At 35.7% G+C, this 23,209-nt stretch overlaps 1 protein-coding gene and 1 pseudogene across 7 annotated transcripts; both read left to right on the top strand.

Annotated features, from left to right (window-relative positions):
• The first annotated feature begins 8,015 nt into the window (after positions 1 to 8,015).
• Positions 8,016 to 22,232, top strand: LOC107851017 (protein TRIGALACTOSYLDIACYLGLYCEROL 3, chloroplastic). 7 transcript variants are annotated; one of them, XM_047400396.1, is made up of 12 exons: positions 8,051 to 8,530; positions 11,065 to 11,196; positions 12,199 to 12,294; positions 12,416 to 12,493; positions 12,602 to 12,663; positions 12,818 to 12,893; positions 13,194 to 13,301; positions 13,386 to 13,411; positions 13,513 to 13,573; positions 16,846 to 17,021; positions 17,103 to 17,187; positions 21,717 to 22,232. In XM_047400396.1, the coding sequence occupies exons 1-12, from the start codon at positions 8,291 to 8,293 to the stop codon at positions 21,753 to 21,755; spliced, it is 1,179 nt and encodes a 392-aa protein (XP_047256352.1). In that variant the 5' UTR covers positions 8,051 to 8,290; the 3' UTR covers positions 21,756 to 22,232. The 7 variants fall into 7 exon arrangements, with proteins under 7 accessions (XP_016551389.1, XP_047256354.1, XP_047256355.1 ...); XM_047400397.1 differs by having other exon boundaries at positions 8,052 to 8,530; positions 11,068 to 11,196; XM_047400398.1 differs by lacking the exon at positions 11,065 to 11,196 and having other exon boundaries at positions 8,050 to 8,530.
• Positions 10,595 to 10,721, top strand: LOC124889988 (annotated as a pseudogene).
• Positions 22,233 to 23,209: the final 977 nt, after the last annotated feature.

The raw sequence follows: 23,209 nt of genomic DNA, 5'->3' as shown, positions 1-23,209 counted from the left end.
TCAGGAGGTATCCCTAGGAGATCATCTGAAAAGACATCAGAAAACTCATTGACGACGTTAACAGACTGGAGAGTTGGAGTGTCAAAATTAGTGTCTTTGACTCTAATCAAATGGTAAATACACCCCTTGGAAATAAGCTTTCTAGCTTTGAGGTAAGAGATAAAATGACTCTTGGGTGACACAGAATTCCCAGACCACTCAAACACGAATGTACCCGAAAACTGAAACTTAACCACTCGGGTTCGACAATCAATAGAGGCATAAGAAGAATACAGCCAGTCCATACCCAGAATCACGTCAAAATCTACCATGTCTAACTCAATCAGATCAGCCACCAAGACTCTATGAAGAACGGTAACAGAACACCTTTTATACACTTTCTGGGCAATAATCGAATCACCCACTGGGGTAGAAACTAGGATAGGCTCAGGAATAATCTTATGAATTATTTCAAAATTCACAGCAATTAAAGGTGTAATATATGAGAAACTGGATCCAGGATCCAACAAAGCATACACATCAAATTGAAATATACAAAGCATACCAGTAACAACATTGGGAGAGTCCTCCTGTTCCTAGCGGGACAGTAAAGCATAGAATCTATTCTGGCACTGCCCGCCAGCATTACTAGAAGAGGCGCCCTAAGCTGGGGCTGGGCGAGTCGCTGGAACTGGAGCACTAACAGTCTGAGTCTGGGTCTGAGGGCGATAGTCACGATGCCCTTGTCCATTTTGTGGACAATCTCTAACTCTATGACCCATGTCACCACACCGGAAACAACCTCTCTTCTCACCCTAACACTCACCCAAATGAGCCCTATCACACTTAGGACATAGCGGACGATTTGGCTTACTGCTAGTACTGTACTGGGACCTGGATGCATATGACCTGCTACCTTGCTCCTGCCTACCTCTAGGCACGGGAGCACTAGCAGATGATGGTGCTGGCATAGATGAATGATCCTGATACTGAGGGTGACTCCCTCCTTGCGATCTAGTCTGACCCTGTCCATGCTGCTCGGACCTAGCTCTCTTATTCTCTCTCATTTTATCTCTCTCTTTAATCTTTTCTGCCTCAATCTGTTGGGCATGAGTCATCATCCTAGAAGATTCATCTCACTATTAAGCATAGCAGACCTACACTCCTTAACCACATAACTAGATACTCCAGTCACAAACTTACTCATACTATCCTGATTATCAGCCACTAAGTCAGGAGCATACTTGGCCAACTGATTGAACTTTAGATAGTACTCCCTAACAGTCATAGAGCCCTGTCACAGGTTTATAAACTCTTCCACCTTCGCATCCCTCATCTCCAAAGGGAAAAACTTATCCAGGAATGCATCCCGGAACTCTTGCCAAGTTGCAGGGACAGCTCCCTTACCTCTACCTTTCCTCCAAGAAACAACCCAGTCATAAGCAAGGTCTTTTAATCTATATGCAGCTAACTCCATACTATGTTTCTCAGATACATGCATCACTTGAGTAATATTTTGCACCTTCTCTAAAAACAACCGTGGATCCTCATCAGACTTGGACTCATAGAATTTTGGCGGATTCATCCGCATAAAGTCACGAATCCTGGTAGCAGCTGAATCACCTCCCTACTGCTGTGGAGCCGAGGCTGGGTTGGCCTGAATATTTGTAGTAATAGCTTGGCCCAACACCTAAAAGGCTGCCTGAAATTCAGCATGAGATACATTTTCATTCAATGGGTCAACGGGTTGAGGTTGCTGACCATCATTATTTTTTTCGCTCGACGTAGAGGCATATTTCTGAAAGAGAAGAGCACGAATCAATAGCAGAGAGAGACACTTTAAGCACGATAGACTTCTGAAAGAAAGAATCACACTTTTTCCTAAAATATCTTGTAGCCTCTTGCTCATAAATATGGCGCGCTACACACCGATGATCAAGACTCTACTTAACGTGGCTTGTCAGACTCCCTAGGATACCTTAAAACCTTACGCTCTGATACCAAGTTTGTAACACCCTGGAAAATGGGTCCCGGAGCATCACACGGTGCTTGAGGCTACAAGTAGTCCCAAGCAAACCCTTTGAGCCATTTTCATTCAGTTCAACACAAATCAATGGGGTTTCCATAAATAACCCTCAAGTATCAACAGAGTAATCATCATCCAAGAATAAAAAAAATTCAGAAAGATAACAAAATATGACTTATTAGTCAACTTCCAATATCTATACTAGTCTGACAAGCCTCTAAGAAGATCAATAAAACCAGCGAGCCATTGAGACATGCCCCAACTGACTCATACTCAGTTATCAAATGTAAACGATTTCGTGAAACCAACATCAGACATCACGTCCTCGGAACATGAAGACTCACCACAACAAAGGATATAGAACAGCGTGCCTGAAGAATCACTGTCAAACCTGGAACTGAGCACCTGAACCTACATTTCGAGAAAATACAGCCCACATCCGAAGATGTGGGTCAGTACTATGGAAAGGAACTGATTATATGGGGGTGTATGCAGTTGTATAAACATCATCATCATAAATATTTATAAGAAATATACAGGATGTATGAAAGACTCACATAGCCCGAAGAAAATCATCATAATCATGAGAAGATGAAATAAGTATAATAACACATGTGAGTCATCATATAATTTGTCAATCAATTTTAGTTCATCAAGAATATCAATTCTCATAATGTAAATATTATTTAAATCTTTCGAAAGAATAACTTTCACAATTCCACTTTCAAATCACTTCACTATTCACCATAAACACAAGAAAACACACACACACACTGTGAGATCCTATAACCGACATGAACCATGTGAGCTACGTAGAGTCCAACGTACAACCCACGTTGGGGAGAGCCGTCCTATCCTTGCCATCGGAGTAGGACTATCGATATCAAATCCACACAAACTAGTGATCACTATATAAATTAACCTCAGGCTCACTCCTACGGGGGCACGTAGTTAGGGAAGTAAGGTCACTTTATACCTCCCACTCGGTGCTAAAGATTTCTCCCGGACTTAGCTCAGATCATTTCAAAGACAATCCACAACAAAACAATTTCAGTAATATATAACTATATATCGGGAGCCATCATGCTTCCCATCTATCAAAATCAACCACATTGTGGATTTCTTTCTCACTCGAGTTCAAACTAACTCCATTAAGACCAAAAGGTCAAATCATTCAAAATATCTCAAATTTTAAACATCAACGTGCTTAAACATGCACTTTCTCAAAAAAACATAATTTTCAATGGGATTCACGACCCAAATATCAAAATCATGATAAATATCGTTCAAGATTTATGCTTTATATCTCCACACATGTAAATTCATCTTTCAAAATCATAAACATCAAGATTTCATAATAATCATCATAAGATATGGGTTCATGCTTCAAATTCATAAAAATCAAATAAAAATCATGCCTTTGTAAAGAAAATTACTTTTGGGCACTAGAACGAAAGAAAGTTCTTATTGAAAAAACCCCACATACCTTGAATGATGAAATTTAGATCGATACTTATTTTTGAGATTTTAATCGTGCCTTTGAATGATGGTTCTTGGAGTTCTTGAACTAGGAACTTGGAATCTTAAATAAATTTGCAAAATTAATGGTGAACTTTGGAGGTTCTTGAAGTTGGATGTAGGAGCTTAGGGTTTTCTTTTTTAGGGAATTTAATGAAATATAATATATAATGCTTCTAATAGGCTTTAATATAGGGTTTGGACGGATTTTGGGTGAGGGGGAATGACCAAAACGCTCTTAAAAATCAAATAATTCTCAAATCTATCATTTGGTGGACTGTTTTGATAGTTTGAAGTAGATCAACCATAATGTTTTACTCCGCTATCCAAATTGGATGAAACTAATTTCATTAGAAAGAGGACTTTCATATCTTTCCGTTGATAGATAGTATCTCACCTAGATCATTGTGTACGAGGAGTTATGATGGTTTGAAGTTGACCCAAAAATTTGCTTTTGATAGGCTGAAGTAGATTGACCATAACTTTTTGCTTCGATAGACAAATTGGATAAAACCAATTTCATTGGAAAGAGAACTCGCAGAGCTTTCCGTTGATATATAGTAGATCACCCAGATCATTATGTACAAGGAGTTATGATCATTTAAAGTTGGAGCAAAAATACGTCAGGCCTCAGTACTTTTTCCTGCACATTTTACTGTTCACTACTATTCACAGTTTGATCGGAATGTTCATAACTCATCGCTCGGGTGTCTGTTTTGGATGATCCACATATCATTGGAAATCTTATTTGATACTCTACGCAATGGTGGATCATAATCTATGACATTCCACACAAAAAAATTATAATTCATTCTAGATGATAGAACCCAACATGTTTACACATAAAATTTCAACAAAAAATTTCTCGGGGTATTACAATTCAGTCAGTTACAAAACTCAGTAGAACTTAGTCAGTTATAGAACTCAGAAAAACTCAGTAAACTCAGTATCAGACCAGTCCAGTTTAGTATAATTAATTTAGTGTCTATTCAGTTGAGAGTAGGATTCAACACCAAGTGAACCCAAGGATGGGGACTCACCTGCCAGTAGAGGGTATGATCCATAGAAGCAATCCTTGCGTTCCAGAACTACGTAACTAGCATAGGTTGAGACATCAACCTGCTAGTTGAGGGTTGATGAGGTGTGGTTGATGAGGTGTTTTACCTGCCAGTAGAGGGTATCATCGTTCTCGTTTAGGGCATCTGCTAGTAGAGGGTGACTCTTCAGTGTCTTTACCCATGGCACAGTACTGACACCCTTCCAACTGGAGCCACAGGTTGGACCCCAACTCAGTTATCTTATTTAGGGCATGTCGGTTAGATGATTATCTCTCACAGTTTTAGTTTTAGTCTTCAGAATAGAACTCAGTTCAGTTCTACAGAATTAAGATTGTCAAATACAGTCAATCAGTATCATTAACTAGTTATCAGTAACTTTAGATATAAGTTACTCAGTATCAGAACTCAAGACTTAGCTTCAGACAAGCTCGGTCACAGTATTTATTTATATACACAGTAGTGCATACTCAGTGTTTACAGCAGTATTAGTTATCCATGTACTCTCATATTCAGTTACTCTATATCATTCTGTTAGTTATTGTTCATGCATATGAACCCTTGTATTCAGCCTTACCTCGTCTAGCATACCAGTACATTCCGCATACTGACGCATACTCTTTCTTTGCACTATGATGTCTCATACCATAGGTTCGAAAGTTCAGGTTCCTGACCGCGCATAGACAGATCCAATTATCAACAGCAGTTTCAGTAATGAATCCTCATCTATTGAGGGCATGCTTTTATTTTAGTATTTTAGTTTATCATTATTTCTGTAGCTGGAGTTGGTTGGGGTCTTGTCCCATCAACTCCGCTTTTAGACAGTTTGGTTAGAGGCTTTTCAGACTAGACTTTCAGATAGTATTCAGTTTTGTAAATTATTATTTCAGTAATATACTTTATCAGTATTTCAAATGTTTTGAACCTTATGGCATTTCAGCCTATTTTTCGCATTTATTATAGTATTATTATTCAGTGCTCACAGCAGATATCAGTCATGGGTTGACTTATGGTCCTTCGGGGTCGTAAGCACCGTGTAGCGTCCGGGGTACAGACTCGGGGTGTTACAATTTTGTATTTCTATTTTTATATTTCTTTTTTTATATTTTATTTCTATTTCTATATAAACAAGTATTTGCTTGAGTTTATCATAGACAAAATATGCAATGTATTATTTATATTTATATATTTATCATTTCTGTTTGTGTATAATGATTTGTGTCAAATGATACATTGCATATTTGTATGGTTCAATTTGTATCAATATACAATTATCCATAGAAAGAGAATCCACCGTTCTTTTTTAATTATTTTAAAATACAAATAATGCAGTTAACTACAAATACAAATACAAACAAATGAAATTATAAATACAAATATGTGCAGTCGGTTACAAATATAAAAAATATGTTAAAATAAGTTAAAAATACAAAAAATTGTTTTTTAAAATACAAGTTCATCAACGAAAATAGAATACAAATACAAATCCAAATAAATAAAAAATACAAATGAAACTATAAATACAATATAGAGTCACGACAATTACAAATACCAAATAATTCTTCAAAATATAATTTCATCGACGAAAATAAAATTGTCTAAAAAATAACATTTGTATTCAGATATTACCAGTTGTTACAACAAATACAATTATATCAACAAACATACACAAAAAATAATAATGCAAGTTCAAATACAAATGTAAATGGTGCTAATACAAATAATCATAAAAATACAAATATTAAACTTAAGTTACCTAACCACTGTCGAATTGTTGGAACCATTATGAAACCGTCGAAACCAAATTTTATATTTTTATGAAATTTAAATTCGATCACTGTCGAAACTACCACGAAAATGAAACATCAGTACGGATTAATTGAGTTGGGATTGTTTGGCTTATGTTTCATTGTGGTTTGCTAGTGTTTAAATGATTGTTCTCTCAAAAAATCGAAAGGATGTATGTTACTGGTGTTCGAATGGTTGTTTTTTTATGGTTTCATCGATGGTACGGTGTATCGAAGGGAGGAGGAAGAAGAAGATGGGAGGGGACAAAAATTTTTGGTGAGGGAGAGTTTGGATTTGGGAGGAAGGAAAAAGTAGAGATTGTTCTCTTAGCCATGGAAAATGAGAGAGAGGAGAGGAGAAGAGAGAATAAATTTGTAATTAAACTTTTATTTCACAAATAAGAGTAAAATAAAATAGATATAAAGTTAAAAAAGAAAGTAGTTGAAATATGAGGCATGAATGTGGGTGGGGTAAATATTGACAAAATGAGGATTGTACTAAAATATTATTACTTTTATTGTGTTAGATAATTATTTTAAATATTATTATGTGGCTTAATTAAGGGCTTATTTTTGTTACTCCATTCAGATTGCTTTGCCCTTGATAAAACCCCTCACAAAATATGGTGGAGCTCTTTTCCAGATTTGCTCAAAATTTTAGTATACCAAACTACTTAGGGCTGTGCAAAAATCGAACCGACAAATAAATCAAATCGATAAAAATGTTATTGGGTTATTGTTATTGAGTTATTGGATTAACAGTTTTTTAGTGGTTTTATAAAAAACAATTATTGGGTTATTGGTTCGATTTGATTTTTTCTTATTGGGTTATTGAGTTATTGGGTAAACCGCTAACCCAATAAGAATATATATATATATATATATATATATATATATATATCTTAATTTCTCTTTAATCTCTCTACAAATTAAGAAACATATTATTTCAATTATACAAATTCTTAATTTCTCCTAACAACATTTAGTTTAAACTTGAAGATTCTTATAAATTAAAACACATTATGTAGGATTTTTGTTTGCAAATAAGATTGGATTATTTTTCATGTTAGTTACTAGTATTTCTATTTTATAACCATTTTCTTATCGGTTAAACCGAATCGTTGAGGACTAAAAATCGATAAACCGAAAATTGATAAAAAATATCTTATTGGTTTGATTATTGATTTAACATATTTAAAAATCAAAAACAGATAAACCAAATCGGTAATATGTAAAATCAAATCGAACTACCAATGCACACCCCTAAAACTACTTCCTCCGTCTTAAATTATCCATCCCAAATTTCTTAATTTGATTTTTCATTTTAATTATCTTTTTAATCAAACAAGACAAGACAATTTTTTTCCTATTATACACTTAGTAATTGATTACTCCTTGTTACTAACATTAAATTATCAAATCTTGAAAAATATTACAAATACTTTGGTAATCTTTTAATCCTATTTATCCATGCAAAAAGTGCTTTGGTATCAGCCATATAATAACTCCATCAATATTGAAACTAATAATATGATACAATTAATAAGAACAAAATAATAAAATTACATTATTAATCATAATAACTGTGTCATCCAATTTGGAAGAGATTTTTAGTACGAAATGATGACACGTATCACCATGAAATGGTTTGTTGATTTGAGGGAAAAGAATAAAAAGCAGGCAACTAACGAACAAATATAAACATTAGACTCCTCTCACTCTCCGCCCGCTTCCTCCCACCATTCGACAAGCCTTTATTTCTTTTCATTGAAGTCGATCTAATTCCCTGCCCTCCCCCCAAATTTTCCCCTAGAAGTCGATCTAATTTCATGTTTTTTGTGTTGTCCAAACTCGATCTAGGCCATCTCCACAATTTCCCATCTTAAATTCTCCAAACCGAGTTTTGTTTTATTTGGCGAAACTTTATGGGTTCATTTGTGGGTTCTGTTATGTTACCTGCCGTCAACATTTGCAAAAGCAGCAGTGGCTCTTCTTCTTCTTCTTCGTCTAGCTACATGAAAACATTTTTGCCCAATTCTAATTTAGAAAAGCAGCCATTCTTGGTGACGAATAGGAAGAATAAGGGGACTGTTTGTGCTTGTGTTGCACCCCCTCGGGAATACAAAGCTGCTGATTCTGATCGGTTTCAAACCAAAAGATTCAATGTAAGACCATAGTTAGTTGATTTTGTGTTATATTTTGTAATTCGTGTGTGTTTTTGTTGCATGGGCTAGCTCACTTTTCCATCCCTTGCTGTTTGCAGCATTCCATCCATTCCATTTTATATTGTGGGATTTGATGGGACACAAAGTTTAGGATGTTAAATTGGGTTCTTATAAATCGTACAACCTCTGTCTCAATTTATCTGACACTCTTTGACCGTGCACGGGTTTAAGAAACTCTTTTGACCGTGCCCGGAGTTTAAGAAATCAGGAAGGACTTTTTTTTTAAGCTTTACTATCAAACTGCCTTTACTAAAGTCACTCTAATGCTTGCTTTTAGTTGACTTTTCTTCACAATAAAGTGTTAATTGGCACCCCCAAAAAATAAAATGGGGATGATGCCATCAAAATAGTTGCGGAAATGTGACATCTTTTTGAGACAGGAGGAAAAGGAAAGGGTGACACATAAATTGGGACAGAGGGAGTATTAGCTATAGCATAAGAAAATAATGGTTCCTAATCTAATTTGATACTAAAACATCACATCAAAGTTGAAATTTGAATAGTATTATGATTTTGAATGCTTGAGAGTTGTGGAACTTTTATAGAAATGGAATGGTGTAGAAGGTGTAGTACATTTTTGGCCCTCCAAAATAGAAAGAATGTCATATAAATTGGGATAGCAAGAGTACTAGTATGTGCAAGAGCTATATGAATCATGTCAGATTGAGATAGATACTGAAATTACTGTGTATGCGGTGGATTTTTTGGTTCTCTTAGCCAAGGTGGTCAATTATTGAGATCACAGTATAAGTTAGAGTATCAAGGTAGACAATGTTTATCTTTAAATGCTAATAGTTCCATAATGCTAATGTCCTTGTTGGCAGACATCTCTTTTGGACTCCATTCGGTATTAGAAGAAAGTTACTGCTCAGTGAGCTGTTTCGAGCATTTGTTGTCTTAAACATAGGAAAATTTATTTCAATCAAATGCAGAAAGACACCCTTCATATTGAATGTAAAACATTTTCCTCTAATTTTCACCAGTATTACTTTAAACACTAATCTGAAGTACTATTTCAAAATTTTAATTATCTATTAAATAATGCTAATCAGAAATAATACACAAAGCAACATACTCCCTCCGTTTCAATTTGCTTGTCTTATTTACATTTCTTAGTTTTTTACAAAAGAAATTTCATTCTCTATATTTGGTGGGTTTTTGGACATAAAAATTGTGAAATTTGGAAAAATGTTGAAAACTGGAGTTGTGTTTGAACGTGAATACAAATTGGAGTTATTTTTGAATTTTTGTGAGTGAAAATTGTGAAAGCAACTTTCAGGAGTTTTTCGAATTCCAGAAATTGAAATTGATTCCGGAAAATTGTAATAATGTTATGTCCAAAACAGTTTATTCTGGAAAAGGGTGAAAAATATCCATAGCCAATTGGGCACTTAGTAGCATTTACACCCACATCCTACATGACATATTCAAAGGGAATTTTGGTACATTATACACATCTTTTGTTTAAGACCATAGTAGTTAGAAGTCTTCTTTATTTTCTTAAACTTTGTTGCTAGTCAAACTAAGTCAAACAAATTGAAACGAAGGGAGTAAAAAATAATTTAGAGGACTTAGCTCACTAAAGCATTATCCGCGAGAAGCATTGATATGGACAAAGTGTGTCGCATGAAGTATAGTGTTGTGAAGTCATGTTATCCCAAATTCATCTTTGGGGTGTATACAAGTGCTTTAAGCACCGAAGTAAGACCAATTGGGGAGAGAGAGAAGCAGAAGGTCAAGACAAGAACCCCGAGTAAGCAGAATACATACTGAGAAATGGTGGGCCAAGGGGAATGTTGGTGGAGAGTTCCAAATAAAGATGAGGTATTCCTATTATTGCTGGTTGAGTTGGGATATGCCATGGGTGCTCAAAAGGTGACAAGACTTGATTTCTCATTGCAAAAGTTGCTAGTAATATGTGTTTTATTAGATACTCAAGTCAAAACCTCTTCCACGGAAGTGCCAAAGTTAATTTTCATGTCCAAAGACAGTCCTATCATTGCATTACTTACCCGGACGGGGTCAATGGGTGATCAAGAAGGTCTATGACCTAGGTTGGTGATCCCTGCTGCACTTGGGAGTGGTACCAGTATAAGATTGGCTCAGGAGGTCAAGCCTATGGCATAAGAACATTAAAGGAACTTAAGAAGCATGTGGTTTTGGGCTTTACATTTTGGAGAACTCTTCCAGGATACTTTTTAAATTTTGATACTTGCAAATACGGTGTGCTTTCTTTTGTTGGAATCTTATTAGATAACGCTTTTTATTACACCTTTTTCAACTAGGGAAACTTTGTGTTAACTAACTTTTGTGCTAGAAGGTACTTTTTTTCCAGATAAATGATTAGTCTGCTGGATATATTCTTTTTTAGGACATAGATGAGTTGCTTTGCTTTTAGCAGATGGTGAAAACTTTTGAATCCTGCATGGTTTATTGTATCTACCTTGATTTTGCTCTTTATCTTGTTTGAATAGCAGGAATCTGCTAAATCGGAGAATGTGAGCTTGTTGAGGGAGCCTGAGGATGAGTCAGATGTGCTTATTGAGTGTAGAAATGTGTGCAAGTCATTTGGGGACAAGCATATCTTAAGAGGTGTGAGCTTAAAGGTGAAATTTCATTTATTTCCATTAGCGACTGCTTGTATGCACCTTGGGCATTTAAATTCTGGTCTATTCTACTTCAGCGATTGAGAAGCTGATATTACTTCTGGAGCTTTCATGCAAACAACGACGGATGGTGTTTTAGTGAATCATTACCTACTTATATGTTATGATTGGAAAACTGATATAATGAATAATTTACTCAATGCTTTGACACTTGATAGCTAGACTTTTCAACCCCCCCACCCCCCACCCCCCCACCCAATACACACACACAAATGCTACTTTCCTTACTTCCCAGTTCCCACTTCTTACATTGGTTAAAGGTTCTTTTCTTTCCTGTGTTTGCTAGTCTGATATTGTAATTCTTGCTTTCTTATGCCTGATGCAAATCTATCTTATGTTGTGATAAACTGTTTTGTATGCAATCTTTGCCTTATAGATTCCAAAATAAGAGTAGTAGAGTTAGATTTGCATAAGTTTGCTTGAGGTAGAGATTTAGCTTATAAACATGTGTACGCATATGTGCTATAAACCAGTAGATTCATCATGAATTGCTTGTGAAAAGTAAGAGTTCCCCTGGGTGAAGTTAATTTTTAACTCTCAATTTCTTTGAGCTATTGGATCTTGCAATTTGGGGTGCTTCTAAAAATTTTTTCCTGTTAGAAGTTTTATGGATTATGATTGAAAGAGCAATAAAGGTACAACAACAACAACAACAAAAAACCCAGTGTATCCCCACAGCGTAGGGTCTGGGGAGGGTAAGATGTACGCAGTCCATACCGCTACCTCCTACCTCTGAAGAAGTAGAGAGGTTGTTTCTGAAAGAGCAATAAAGGTAGAGGTTAGGAAACTTCACTTGAGGAAAGAAAGTTGGTTGGCTACAGTAAAACTGATTGCTTTAAATTCTTTACCTGGGTTATTGGGTTCTATGTTCATGATTTCTCATTCTTTGCATTTGTGAAAGTGCTAACAACCTTTAATCACCACTCTTACCCGCTGTTACAGATCAGACATGGTGAGGCTGTTGGAATTATTGGGCCTTCTGGCACAGGGAAGTCTACAATCTTAAAGATAATGGCAGGCCTTCTTGCTCCTGATAAAGTATGTGGGCATTATGTTTCTCTTGTGGCGTGTGTATTTGTCTCAGAAATCAGCTTGGTGATTTCTGAAAATTTTGAATTCTGATGCCATTTCTTCTGCTAATAGACTTCATTGAATGCAGGGGGAAGTCTTAATCCGAGGTAAACTGCGTAATGGATTAGTCAGTGATGAGGAAATTTCTGGGCTTAGAATTGGCTTAGTAAGTTACATGTTCTGAGCTCTTTTCTGTTTTGTCCAGCGAAGTCGTACTATGGAGATACTTTTTGAATTGTTTGTAATCTTATAAGCATATGCATCCCCGTTACAGGTGTTTCAGAGTGGTGCACTTTTTGATTCATTAACTGTTCGTGAAAATGTTGGTTTCTTGCTGTAAGATACTCTCAACGCTCTACTTATTCCATAAAGAAAAGATATTTTCAGCTCTACTGGATTCCGTTTTCTGTTAGTTATACTTGTTAAAAATCAGAAATCCAGTTTATACATAGATTAACTGGTTCCCTTTTTTTTTTCTATGGAATTCTAGATATGAGAATTCAAATATGCCAGAGGATCAAATTGCACAGTTTGTAACTGAAACTTTAGCTGCTGTTGGGTTGAAGGTATGTGCAATGATGGATATATAAATGATAATGATGTCTATATTTTTCATTAATAATTGTATCCAGGTTCCCAACATAGTGTGTCAATGAAAATAGTTTAACTTTGAAACTGCTATTTGCATTATCACTTCAAGATCTCCTCCCTCTCACCGTAGGGAAATGCCTTCTCTTTTTCGCTCATCTGTTCTTTGAGTAGAGTCAATAAAGGAGGGAATAGCGGATTCATAATTATGGTAATTCGTTTATTTTATGATGATTGATTTTTCATGTATGCCAATCTTCAGTTTTATTTCCATGCAGGAAGTTGAAGACCGATTACCGTCTGAATTGTCTGGTGGTATGAAGAAAAGAGTTGCTCTAGCTCGTTCTATAATTTTTGATACCACGAAAGACGTAGTAGAGCCAGAGGTATGTTACAGGTGCTTCATGACATGATCATCAGTTTGTATGGAATCTGTTAATTACTTTTTTCACTTCGTGCTTCCACTGCAGTCTGAATGCTACAAGCATCTGTGCATGTTAGTCTCTTTGTCCAAAATCATCATCCACTTTGGCTATTGGAAGTCAACTTGTAATGTCTTTCATGTGGTTCTGAATTGGCAAGTATTTTCAAATGAAGGATGTATCCACTTCCAATTTCACTCCTAAAGTTGGTCCAAATGACACGAGAAAATAGAAAGGTAGATAAGTTATGATGGAGATAGCACTACTCAATTAATTGTCCAAGGGATGTGATGTTTTTAAACTTGAGTTGCTCCCATTCTTCTGAAATACATTTACCGAACGTCGTGATAGTTCTGTAATCAAGAGAGCATTTACTATGACCTGTTGTTTTAAGATGAGTTCACACTTTTAGACTCTGTTTGTATTGTTTGAGAACAAGGTTGGATGTCCAATTGGTATTGTTCATGGTGATACTAGATGGAAAAGCAAAACTAAGTTCACATCTGATCTTCTAGGCAAGTTAAATGTTTGACTTGATGAATTGTAAAGCAAAACTAAGTTCAAATCTGATCTTCTAGGCAAGTTAAATGATTTTTATCTTGATGAATTTTACTCCATAAAGATAATATGAGTGCAATTTGCTAGCAAAAGGAAAGGATGCCTGGAAAATACAGCTTATTGCTGATTGTGCAGTGTTAAACTGCCAATAAATGGTTAGTGAGGATTCATATAGCTGACCAGCTAGCTAGCGATTGAGCCGCCATTGATGTTGTCGTATTTATTGATAACTTCTTTATTAAAAAATATAACTTCTTTATTTAAAAATCTATCAAAGGCTCTTTATATTTAAACAATACTATCAATGCATGCTTTACAAAAATCGGCAATGCAAAAGAGTTATGATGCATATCCGCTGATCCTGGTAGATGTATTGACGCACAGTTGTATATTCATACATTTCCTGGAGTGGAACGTAAAAAGTGTTCATGTTTGCTGAAAGATTCTGGGCTCTATGTTTTTAATAAAGAACTTCAATATATGTTTTTCAAAAATCTATCATGCAAAAGGCTTTTAGCACATATCCTGACCATGGTTGATGTATTGATGCATTGGTTGTATATTCATTTCTTTATAGAGAGACAAGTAAGAAGTGCTCATATTTTCTCAAGATGCAGTTCTCAATGTTTTCTTTTGGGGTCTTCTCATTTTTGGTTGTTTTGTTTTACTGTGTCAAGAATACTATGCTTAAGCTTTAGCATGTAGGAGTAACACATATCTCCCTTTGGTTGCAAATACTGACTATACCTCTTTTCTTTCATATGTTGTTCTACAAGAATCCTGTTGCAATATGCAAATTTGAAATATTTGCCCATTATGTATGAATTTGCCTTTTTTTACTTTTATACCAAATGTACCTTGTTTTTCTTAAGTCATTAGAAGAGTGAATTTCTTTATTTCATGTTATTGGCATTCTTTGAATGATACACTTGCACAAACAGTGACAATAAGAACAAAATAAAAATTGGAACTAAAAGCTGCAAGTAACCAAGCAAAGTTGACTATTTTGATCTTATCTAGTCTTATTTGCCTGTTCATACTGTAATATATTTATTCTGTTTTTATTTGGAAATAGAAGGAAATTATTTGAAGAAATTAAATGGGGGATTATAGGATTTTGATTCATATCACCAAAATAAGAGAAGATAATTTTACTATACAAAAATGGTGTTAATAAGGTGAAAATATATCCGATTTGTTACACGAATTTGGAAGAAGAGGTTTATTCAATATTTTAAACCTCAAGAGAACGGGGATGGTATGTGTAATTAACTCTATTATTTTCTTCTCCCAATAAGTAAAATTTCCGTCTTTTAACTTCATGGGGCACTGAACAATTTAATTGTAGCATGCATGATAGACCTCTATTTCTGCTAAGCCTGGGAATCTGCCTCCGAATTGAGAACTTCTTTTTAACAATGTCCAGATAATGATGGATAGACGAGAGGTTGGTGATAACAACAATCAGCTGGATTGCTTTAGGAATTGAGTCTTATAGGCTGGCCATTGGCTCCTCCATAGTAATAGAGTGGACTATTTTAAAAAGAACGGTGTAGTCAAATTCAGCTTTATCCACTTATGATATTTCAGATCAACCATTTACATAGGACGGGACATATAAGAGCTCAACAAAGATCTTTTTTTCTGGGATGGGGGTGGGGTTGCAAAAAATTAAACCAAGAATATGAAATGAGGGGGCGCATAATGTGTTAATAGTTATAGAAGGTGATGGAAAAGTGAAGTGAGAGGGAAAAGCAAAGGATAGTGTGGGTTTTTGAGAGAGGAAGGTGAGATTTTCTAAGGTTTATAAGGATTAAAAATATATATATATATATATATACAGAGGAGACGAAAAAAACATGTTATTTGAAAACCATTCGACTTTCAGATCGACAGTTAACGTCTGTTACTTCACAAATTATGAAAACTAAATATATTGGTACTATTTTAACCATTTTAGTAAGTTGTCTGATGAAGTTCTCTCTTGGTAATCTAAAGTTCTAGTTTTTCTCAAAAAATTCTCTGAGAGGTCTGTTGGCGTTCTTGCTATATGTCAAAAGGAAGTTCCATTCATGTATGTTTTAACAGTTCTTATTGGGCTTGTCAATATATCACATTTCAATATCTCTGAATTTACTTATCTAAAAGGTGAATATACATATATTTTCACTGTAATTATTTCAGGGTGAAAGAAAATCATAAGAGGTGGACTAATATGTTGTACCAGTTCTACAATATTCTTCTGTCTACATTCTTTTTGTCCTACCACAGTCTGGGTTTTTTCTCTTTCGTTAAATTTTCTAATTAATATCTACAAAAGTATTTGTGAAGTTTAGTAATCAAAAATCTGAACACATATTTTCACAGAAATTCTTTCAGGGTGAAAATCATAAGAGGTGGACTAGTATGTTGTACCAGTTCTACAATATGCTTCTGTCTACATTCTTTTTGTCCTTCCACTATCCTGGTTTTTCTCTTTAGTTATATTTTCTAATTAATATCTGCAAAAGTATTTGTTATTTCTTCATCTAAGATTAGCCTGAAAATGTGTTGCTAAAGCAATATAGGTAATAGAACAAAGGTCAAGGCATTGGTGATTGTTTTCTTTCGAAAACAAGGATTTAGATGTATATGGTGTACTCATTGTCTCCTGATGGAATTTGTTTCGGGTACTCCATGATGGAATAACTTGATATCAAGTTATGCTGTTTGTTTGAGTTGTTTTCTACTTTCTTCATGATGTCACATGATACCCTATATAACCATTTATGCTTGTTTTTGATGAAAAACCATGCCATTGTGGGTTTACATATCTTCTTTCTTTTTCATTAGAAGATTTTGATTTCACAGTGGTTCCGTCATTTTTTGGGCTGGTAGAAAATAAATAATACTATTGGGATATTTACCGCATGATTAACCAAGTAATCTCAGTTATATGCATTCTGAGTAGGTGCTCCTGTATGATGAACCAACAGCTGGGCTTGATCCGATTGCATCAACTGTTGTGGAAGATCTCATTCGTTCAGTTCACGTGACCGGCGAGGATGCACTTGGGAAGCCTGGGAAGATTGCATCTTATGTTGTCGTCACACATCAACACAGTACTATTAAAAGAGCTGTTGATAGGTTCTGATTCTTCTTGTTTTAGACATGATTATGTTGCTTATCCTACAAACCATTGTAAACTTTGAGGTTTCTTCTGTGCAGGCTAATATTTCTTTATGAAGGGAAGGTCGTCTGGCAAGGAATGACTCATGAATTCTCCACGTCAGCTAATCCTATTGTTCGGCAGGTAATGATGGTCATGGTTTGGTTTCATTTCTGTAAAACTGAATGCTGATTACTTATGTTACAAGCAAGGATTAAGGTACAACAGTAAATGCTTACCGCACCGGGTGTTTACACCCACTCAATCATTTTAACCCCAGTTAACTAAAAATTATAGTTTAGAATGCATATCACTTTATCATGGTTAAGTGCCCGTTTGGATGGGCTTTTGGCTTTTGACTTATAAGCCAAAAGACATAAGTTAGAAATCCTAACTTAAGGCTTTTGGCTTAATTTAGCATTTTAGCTTAAAACCTAGTGTGTATAAGCACCTTGTTAATTTACCCAAGCACTCCCAAAGCGCGTAAAGCTATCTTGGCTTAAAAGCACCTAAAATAAGTCAATCCAAACAAGCTCTCAGTGACAAAATTTTGTATAAAAGACCGCGTCTGGCATTCATTGATGGGGTATAAACACGCGGTACAGATAGATAGAACTTACCGTGCCATATGAAACAACCTTCTGTATATGAATATGAATTGGTCCTAATTTTCTCTTGATATTTAGAAACTATACAAAAAGTATTATAAGTTGAATTGTCCCTATCAAATAGTAGAAAGTATACATATAGATATACTTAAATTTATTTTTTTTGGGTAACAAATGTAAATATTACCCCACTTGGTGGGAATATACTGGGTATGTTGTTGTTGTTGTTGTTGTAAATTTAAATATTACCATTAACAACAGACCCAATACACCTAACTACATAACCACCTTCATGGAAGGGTGCTATTAGAGTTAAGGCCACATCACTGTATTTGCATAAAGAACTTCTGAATAAAGGTGCTACACCTACGACCTCTTCTACCTTCCCTAGCTATGTCTAGTGTAACGGTAAAACTTTGCTTAATCTGAGTAATTACATTGTCAGTGTTGATGTTTGTCGCCCTGTATAGTTTCCGGTTCCTAGCCTGCCACACATGATATACTATTGATCACCAAAGTGCCGCTATTACCTCTTTGTAAACCTGCTTCCAATTCTTTTTCCTGATCCTTGTGAGCACTTTTTTTTTTTTTTTTGGTTAAACTACCATCAGGTAGCATAAGTTATATTCCAACAAAAAGTTACAATGAGGGGGAATAGACCTGACCTCAGAATATAACACTTGACTGGAAACCACATCAGTCAATGGACAAAAAGAAAATAGGTGTTGCTTAACACTTCCTGGGGGAATCTGCAACCCGACCCCTTATACCATAGCAGTTATGATTACTTTAGTCCAAGCACACTCGGCAAACAAGTGATTCTGTGTCTCTATAGCCCGAGTATCACATAAACTACATGTCATGTTGTCCTCTGGGATTTGTAGTCTTTGGAGTCTGTCTTTTAGTCAGCAATCTACCTCTACAGCTAGCCAAATTATGAATCTGTGTCTTAGCTGTTCAGTTCTGCTCCAGATTAGCAATTCTCAGCTACTTTGATCACCTAGTATTGGAATGTAACTAATCCTGTTGAATATCTTCCATTGGCTATGAGGAGATAGGATCCTTGAGAATACCAATCCACGCATCCTTCTTCAATGCATTCAGCTTTCTCCAATACCAATTACTATCCTGTGGGGGTATATGCTTCTGTGGGGGTATATGCTTCTGTGGGGTCGTTTGGTAGAGTGTATAAGAACAATGCTGAATATAGTATATTAGTAATGCTTGTATTAGTTATTCATGTATTATTTCTTATGCATTGTTTGGTTTGATGTATAAGAAGTCATATATCTTACTACATAATTTCTATAAAAGAAGTGTTTGTTTACAAAAATACCCTTCTTTGACTTTGTACACTTTTTTTGCAACAAAGTTCTTTTGCCATCTCAAACATAATTAGTATTGTTGAACTAGTATATAGAGATATATTAATTGCAAGACCTTCGTCTTTGTGCATGAAATGTTACGCCGACGGATTAACATAGTCGAAACAAAAATAAAATACAAGATGTAAAATTAAGGAATAGTCTCAAGAATTTTTTTTTTAATCTTTTTAAAGACCCTCGAAGCAAAGCAAAAATATGTTGCGGTTATTTAAATCAATTATTCATTGTTGTAAATTAAAATGGTGGGAAAAGAAATTGTGAAATGTTTTGAGAAGATTCACTTTTGAAAATTAAAATGGTGGGAAAAGAAATTATGAAATATTTTGAGAGGGAAATTGAGGGTTATTAAGGTCATTTAATAAGTTAATGCATATGTTAAAAGTCTTTGTATTACTAGTACATAGGAAATGGAGTGTATTACTAATACACACTTCAATACACAATAGTGTATTACTAATACAAGCATTAGTTATACATAGGCAAAAAGACATACCAAACAAGGTACTAGTAGTAAGCATTAACTAATGCATGCATTATATTTTCCAATACACTCTACCAAACGGCCCCTATATGTTTTGGTCGTCTTAATACACCCCATGCACCCATCTCACTCACAACACGTCTTCATTGCCAATTGCCACAACAGCTTCCCTACTGATGCCACATTCCACAACTTGTTTTCCTTTGATATCGAGTCCACCAAACTTCTTAGGCAGCACATACCTAAGTGCAGATTAAGCGGGGCGAAGCGCTCAACGTGTTTTGAACCTCACTTTAGGGATTAAGCACGCTTTAAGTGCGCCTTTGACAATAATGCCTTCTGCTTATTCAGGGCATTCAGCCCTTTCACATTCCAGCATAAGAGACTAACCATTCCCTAAGGGGAAAGGGTTTGGCCACCCATAGTCTGTCCAGTTTTTGCACTTCAGTGGGCTTATTCAGAATCTGAAATGAGTTGTTGCTAGCTACTTGTGTTTGCTGTGGACTCTGGTTTCGTCCTGTCTTTGATGGTGTCACCCAACCAAAAGAGAAGGCACCCCCTTTCATCACCTGATGCTGTCCTTTATGTGAGACTTTTTTCGATGTTGCCTCTGCCTGCTCTCCATGATTTGGATCAGCCTGTTTCTCCACCTTTACTGCAACATCACCCATAGGTTTCCCTATCTTCCTCTCCTGTTTCATAGTGAATACAATGTGTTGGTTTCCAATCATATACAACTTTTTGTTCCATCACCAATATTTTCATTCCTGAAGCACACTTGTTTCGGAAGTTTAGTTCCCAATTCTACTTAAACCAAAATTCTAGCAAAATTGAGGCCCTGTTTGTTTTCAATGTTGTGCTCAGCCATCAAAGCTTTTCCCAATTGAACTCCCTAATTTGCTTAAGCCTGTAGAACTCCAATACTTGAAGTCTTAACCCTGGGAGCTTAATCCAAATAGGCACGGAATTCAGTTCTTCCCTAGTAAACTCCATGTCCAGTGTCGATGCTTTGATAATAAATAGCTTATTGTCAAAATGGTATATTCCCCTTTTCAAAACTTCCTCTGTCCCTTCAACTGAATCAAATTGAACTACAATGGCTCCATTTTTCGACACAGACGCCTTATTTAAACTATACTTAGCCCCGATTCTCTGTATGTATCCATTGATTACTATGAATGGACGGTGTGACGTAACATAACATACAACAGCAGTGTTCCAATTGCTAATTTCAGATTCAATGTCCTCTAGATCCATTCCAAAAATCGAAGACTCACCATGTTTCTCCGGAACTGTGTAGTCTAATTTGAACTATGCGTTGGATAGCTTTGAGATGTCAGATGTGTCCCATATCGTGTTCTTCCTTGGACGTTGCTCTATCTCCTGTTCTACCTCATCTGCCCACGATCTCGGGCACTCTCAGAAGGAGACTCTTGCCTCGACAGTGGTGGTGAAACAATTTCTGCCCAGTGCTTTGGCGCCGTCACCCTTATCCCCTTTTCAGTCTCCTTCTGTGCTTGTAGCTGGTTCACTTTCTCCTTCTCCTTAGTTTGATTAGCTAGTAATTTAACTTCCTTTGTTGCCTCTTTAGCTTTCTGCGCAGCCAGTTGTGTTGCTTTCTCCGCCTCCTCTTGCGTTACGGTTTGATTGGATTCATATCCAATTTCGGTCTCTTCCCGCAGTGCGATTGCTGAGCTTTCTTCCCTCATTGTTACTGACTTATTATCGCTCCTTTTTGTGCCATTACAGCGTTCTGCATTGGAGCATGAGCTCTCTTTCCCATGGCCAGCCAGCGCACACTAGGGAACTGTTGAATATTTACTTCTGTTACTATTGATTTACTAGAATAATTAGTTTAATTGTAGGATGAGTCTTTATTTGAAATTACATTTAGTTAGAGAAGCCTAATTGAGAGATGCTATATGCTTTTGAATTTTAACCTGTAGATTTTATGTTTTCAAGTTGGCGATTTGACGCCCTCTATGTTAAAATTATAAAGAGAATTTTAATCATTTTTCCAACTTCTTTTGCTGCACCATCTTTTAAAAAACCAACTAGAACAGAAGGAATATCAATTGAATATTTATGGATCTTAAACGAGATTGATGCATTTCATGGAGGATTTTTCACGTTTTCTTCTGGTTATTTGGCTTTTCTGGGTTAATATCTTAAACCATTGTTTGTTTCATTGTCTGTCAGTTTGCATCGGGGAGCTTGGATGGTCCTATTAGATATTAGCTTCTGCTGCCACAGCAAATACAAGAAATACTTGGTCCCACTCGTAGAGTTGATTTTGCCTACCATTGGAACTTCTTACACCAGCTTGCTGCTTTAACAAAAGAGAGATCAAGGCCTAAAAAGTAGTCACATTTGCAGCTGTTATTTTTCTGAGCCTGTTCCCATGAATCTGCACGTCATAGAAAAAGTTTCTGGTTTTATTTACTCTTCTTCATCCCTCTAGTTTTTTTCCCCCATTCTTCTTTGTAACTGATCTTCATCATCTTTATAAAGTATTGAGAATCCAACTGTGGCATCATGTTATAACAGCTTATCAGCTTGATAGCAAGGACTCATGCTGAAACAAATTGCCATCTTTTTTTTACCTTTCAATTTTTTATATACTACATTATAGCAATTTTGAATACCTTACAGTTGTACATTGTGACATAATAACATTTTTATATGAGGAATCGTGTAGAAATTGTGATGATTTTATTTCAGCTTTGTTATATACATTATAGCAACTTCGATCACAGCTGCCAAATTGTTTAACATGATACTATCTTGATAGTAAGGAATCGTGTAGAGATGGTTTTCTATTTTCATCTGTCATTTACATCATAGAATTTTGATTACTTTTATCACTACTACCACCTAATTATTCCATGGATGAGTACAATTTTTTCCTGCAACACTTTGAAAGGAATAAATTCCATGACACTACAAAAGGAAAATAAGCTTATGCTTGAAGACCAACGATTTGATTGTTGACATGCTTGGAATCTAGCTCGAAAAAGGTTATGTTTATTTAAAATATTGAGGCAATGTACGAATATGTGACATCGAACAGATGTTCTGCAATTGTATTGGGAAGTCAATTTGGAGCCGTTAATTTTGTTAATTTGTTTACAACGTGATACTAAAAAACGAATTGGAAGTTTTATTTGGACGTTGGTGGTTCTAGTCTTCAGACATTCTATTTCCTTGATAACTCACATAAGAATATTGTCGAGTGTAGGATTCCCCGCCCCCTCACACACACACACATACAGAGAGATTAGGTTTTTCTTATGTTAAGTGAATCTAGCGAGTGCAAATTTATTAATCGAGCAAGTGAGTTCCTGTTACCAAATGCTTTAACACAACCAAAAGTGGAAGTCTTATGGTGCTGTAATAGATGATAAAATATCAGTATGAATTTTGAAATCTTTATGGAATCACGAATTTGAAAATCACCATCACGACAAGTGTAGATGATATCAAAAGAACTGAAAAAATTGATGAATTTCTAGTTTCTGTAGCAACAACAACATACCACAAACCTTACCACTACCTCGTAGAGGTAGAGAGGCTGTTTCTGCAGCGTTGAGCATAAATCCTACTTGTCACAAGTTGAAGTGACAGGATTAAAGAGTAAACAAAAATATTTCCACTTATCACATAGAAGTCTCTTAGCTGGATAGGTGACTGCA

This window comes from Capsicum annuum, chromosome 12 (genome assembly GCF_002878395.1).
Source record: "Capsicum annuum cultivar UCD-10X-F1 chromosome 12, UCD10Xv1.1, whole genome shotgun sequence".
Classification (NCBI taxonomy): Eukaryota; Viridiplantae; Streptophyta; class Magnoliopsida; order Solanales; family Solanaceae; genus Capsicum; species Capsicum annuum.
Note: the sequence above shows the minus strand (reverse complement) of the source record. Positions and strands in the feature narration are given on the sequence as shown.

Coding starts and splice junctions, on each gene's coding strand:
- LOC107851017 (XM_047400396.1), top strand. CDS start 8,291: ATGGGTTCATTTGTGGGTTCTGTTATGTTACCTGCCGTCAACATTTGC. Junction 11,197..12,198: donor TAAGAGGTGTGAGCTTAAAG/GTGAAATTTCAT, acceptor CCGCTGTTACAG/ATCAGACATGGTGAGGCTGT. Junction 12,494..12,601: donor CTGGGCTTAGAATTGGCTTA/GTAAGTTACATG, acceptor TCCCCGTTACAG/GTGTTTCAGAGTGGTGCACT.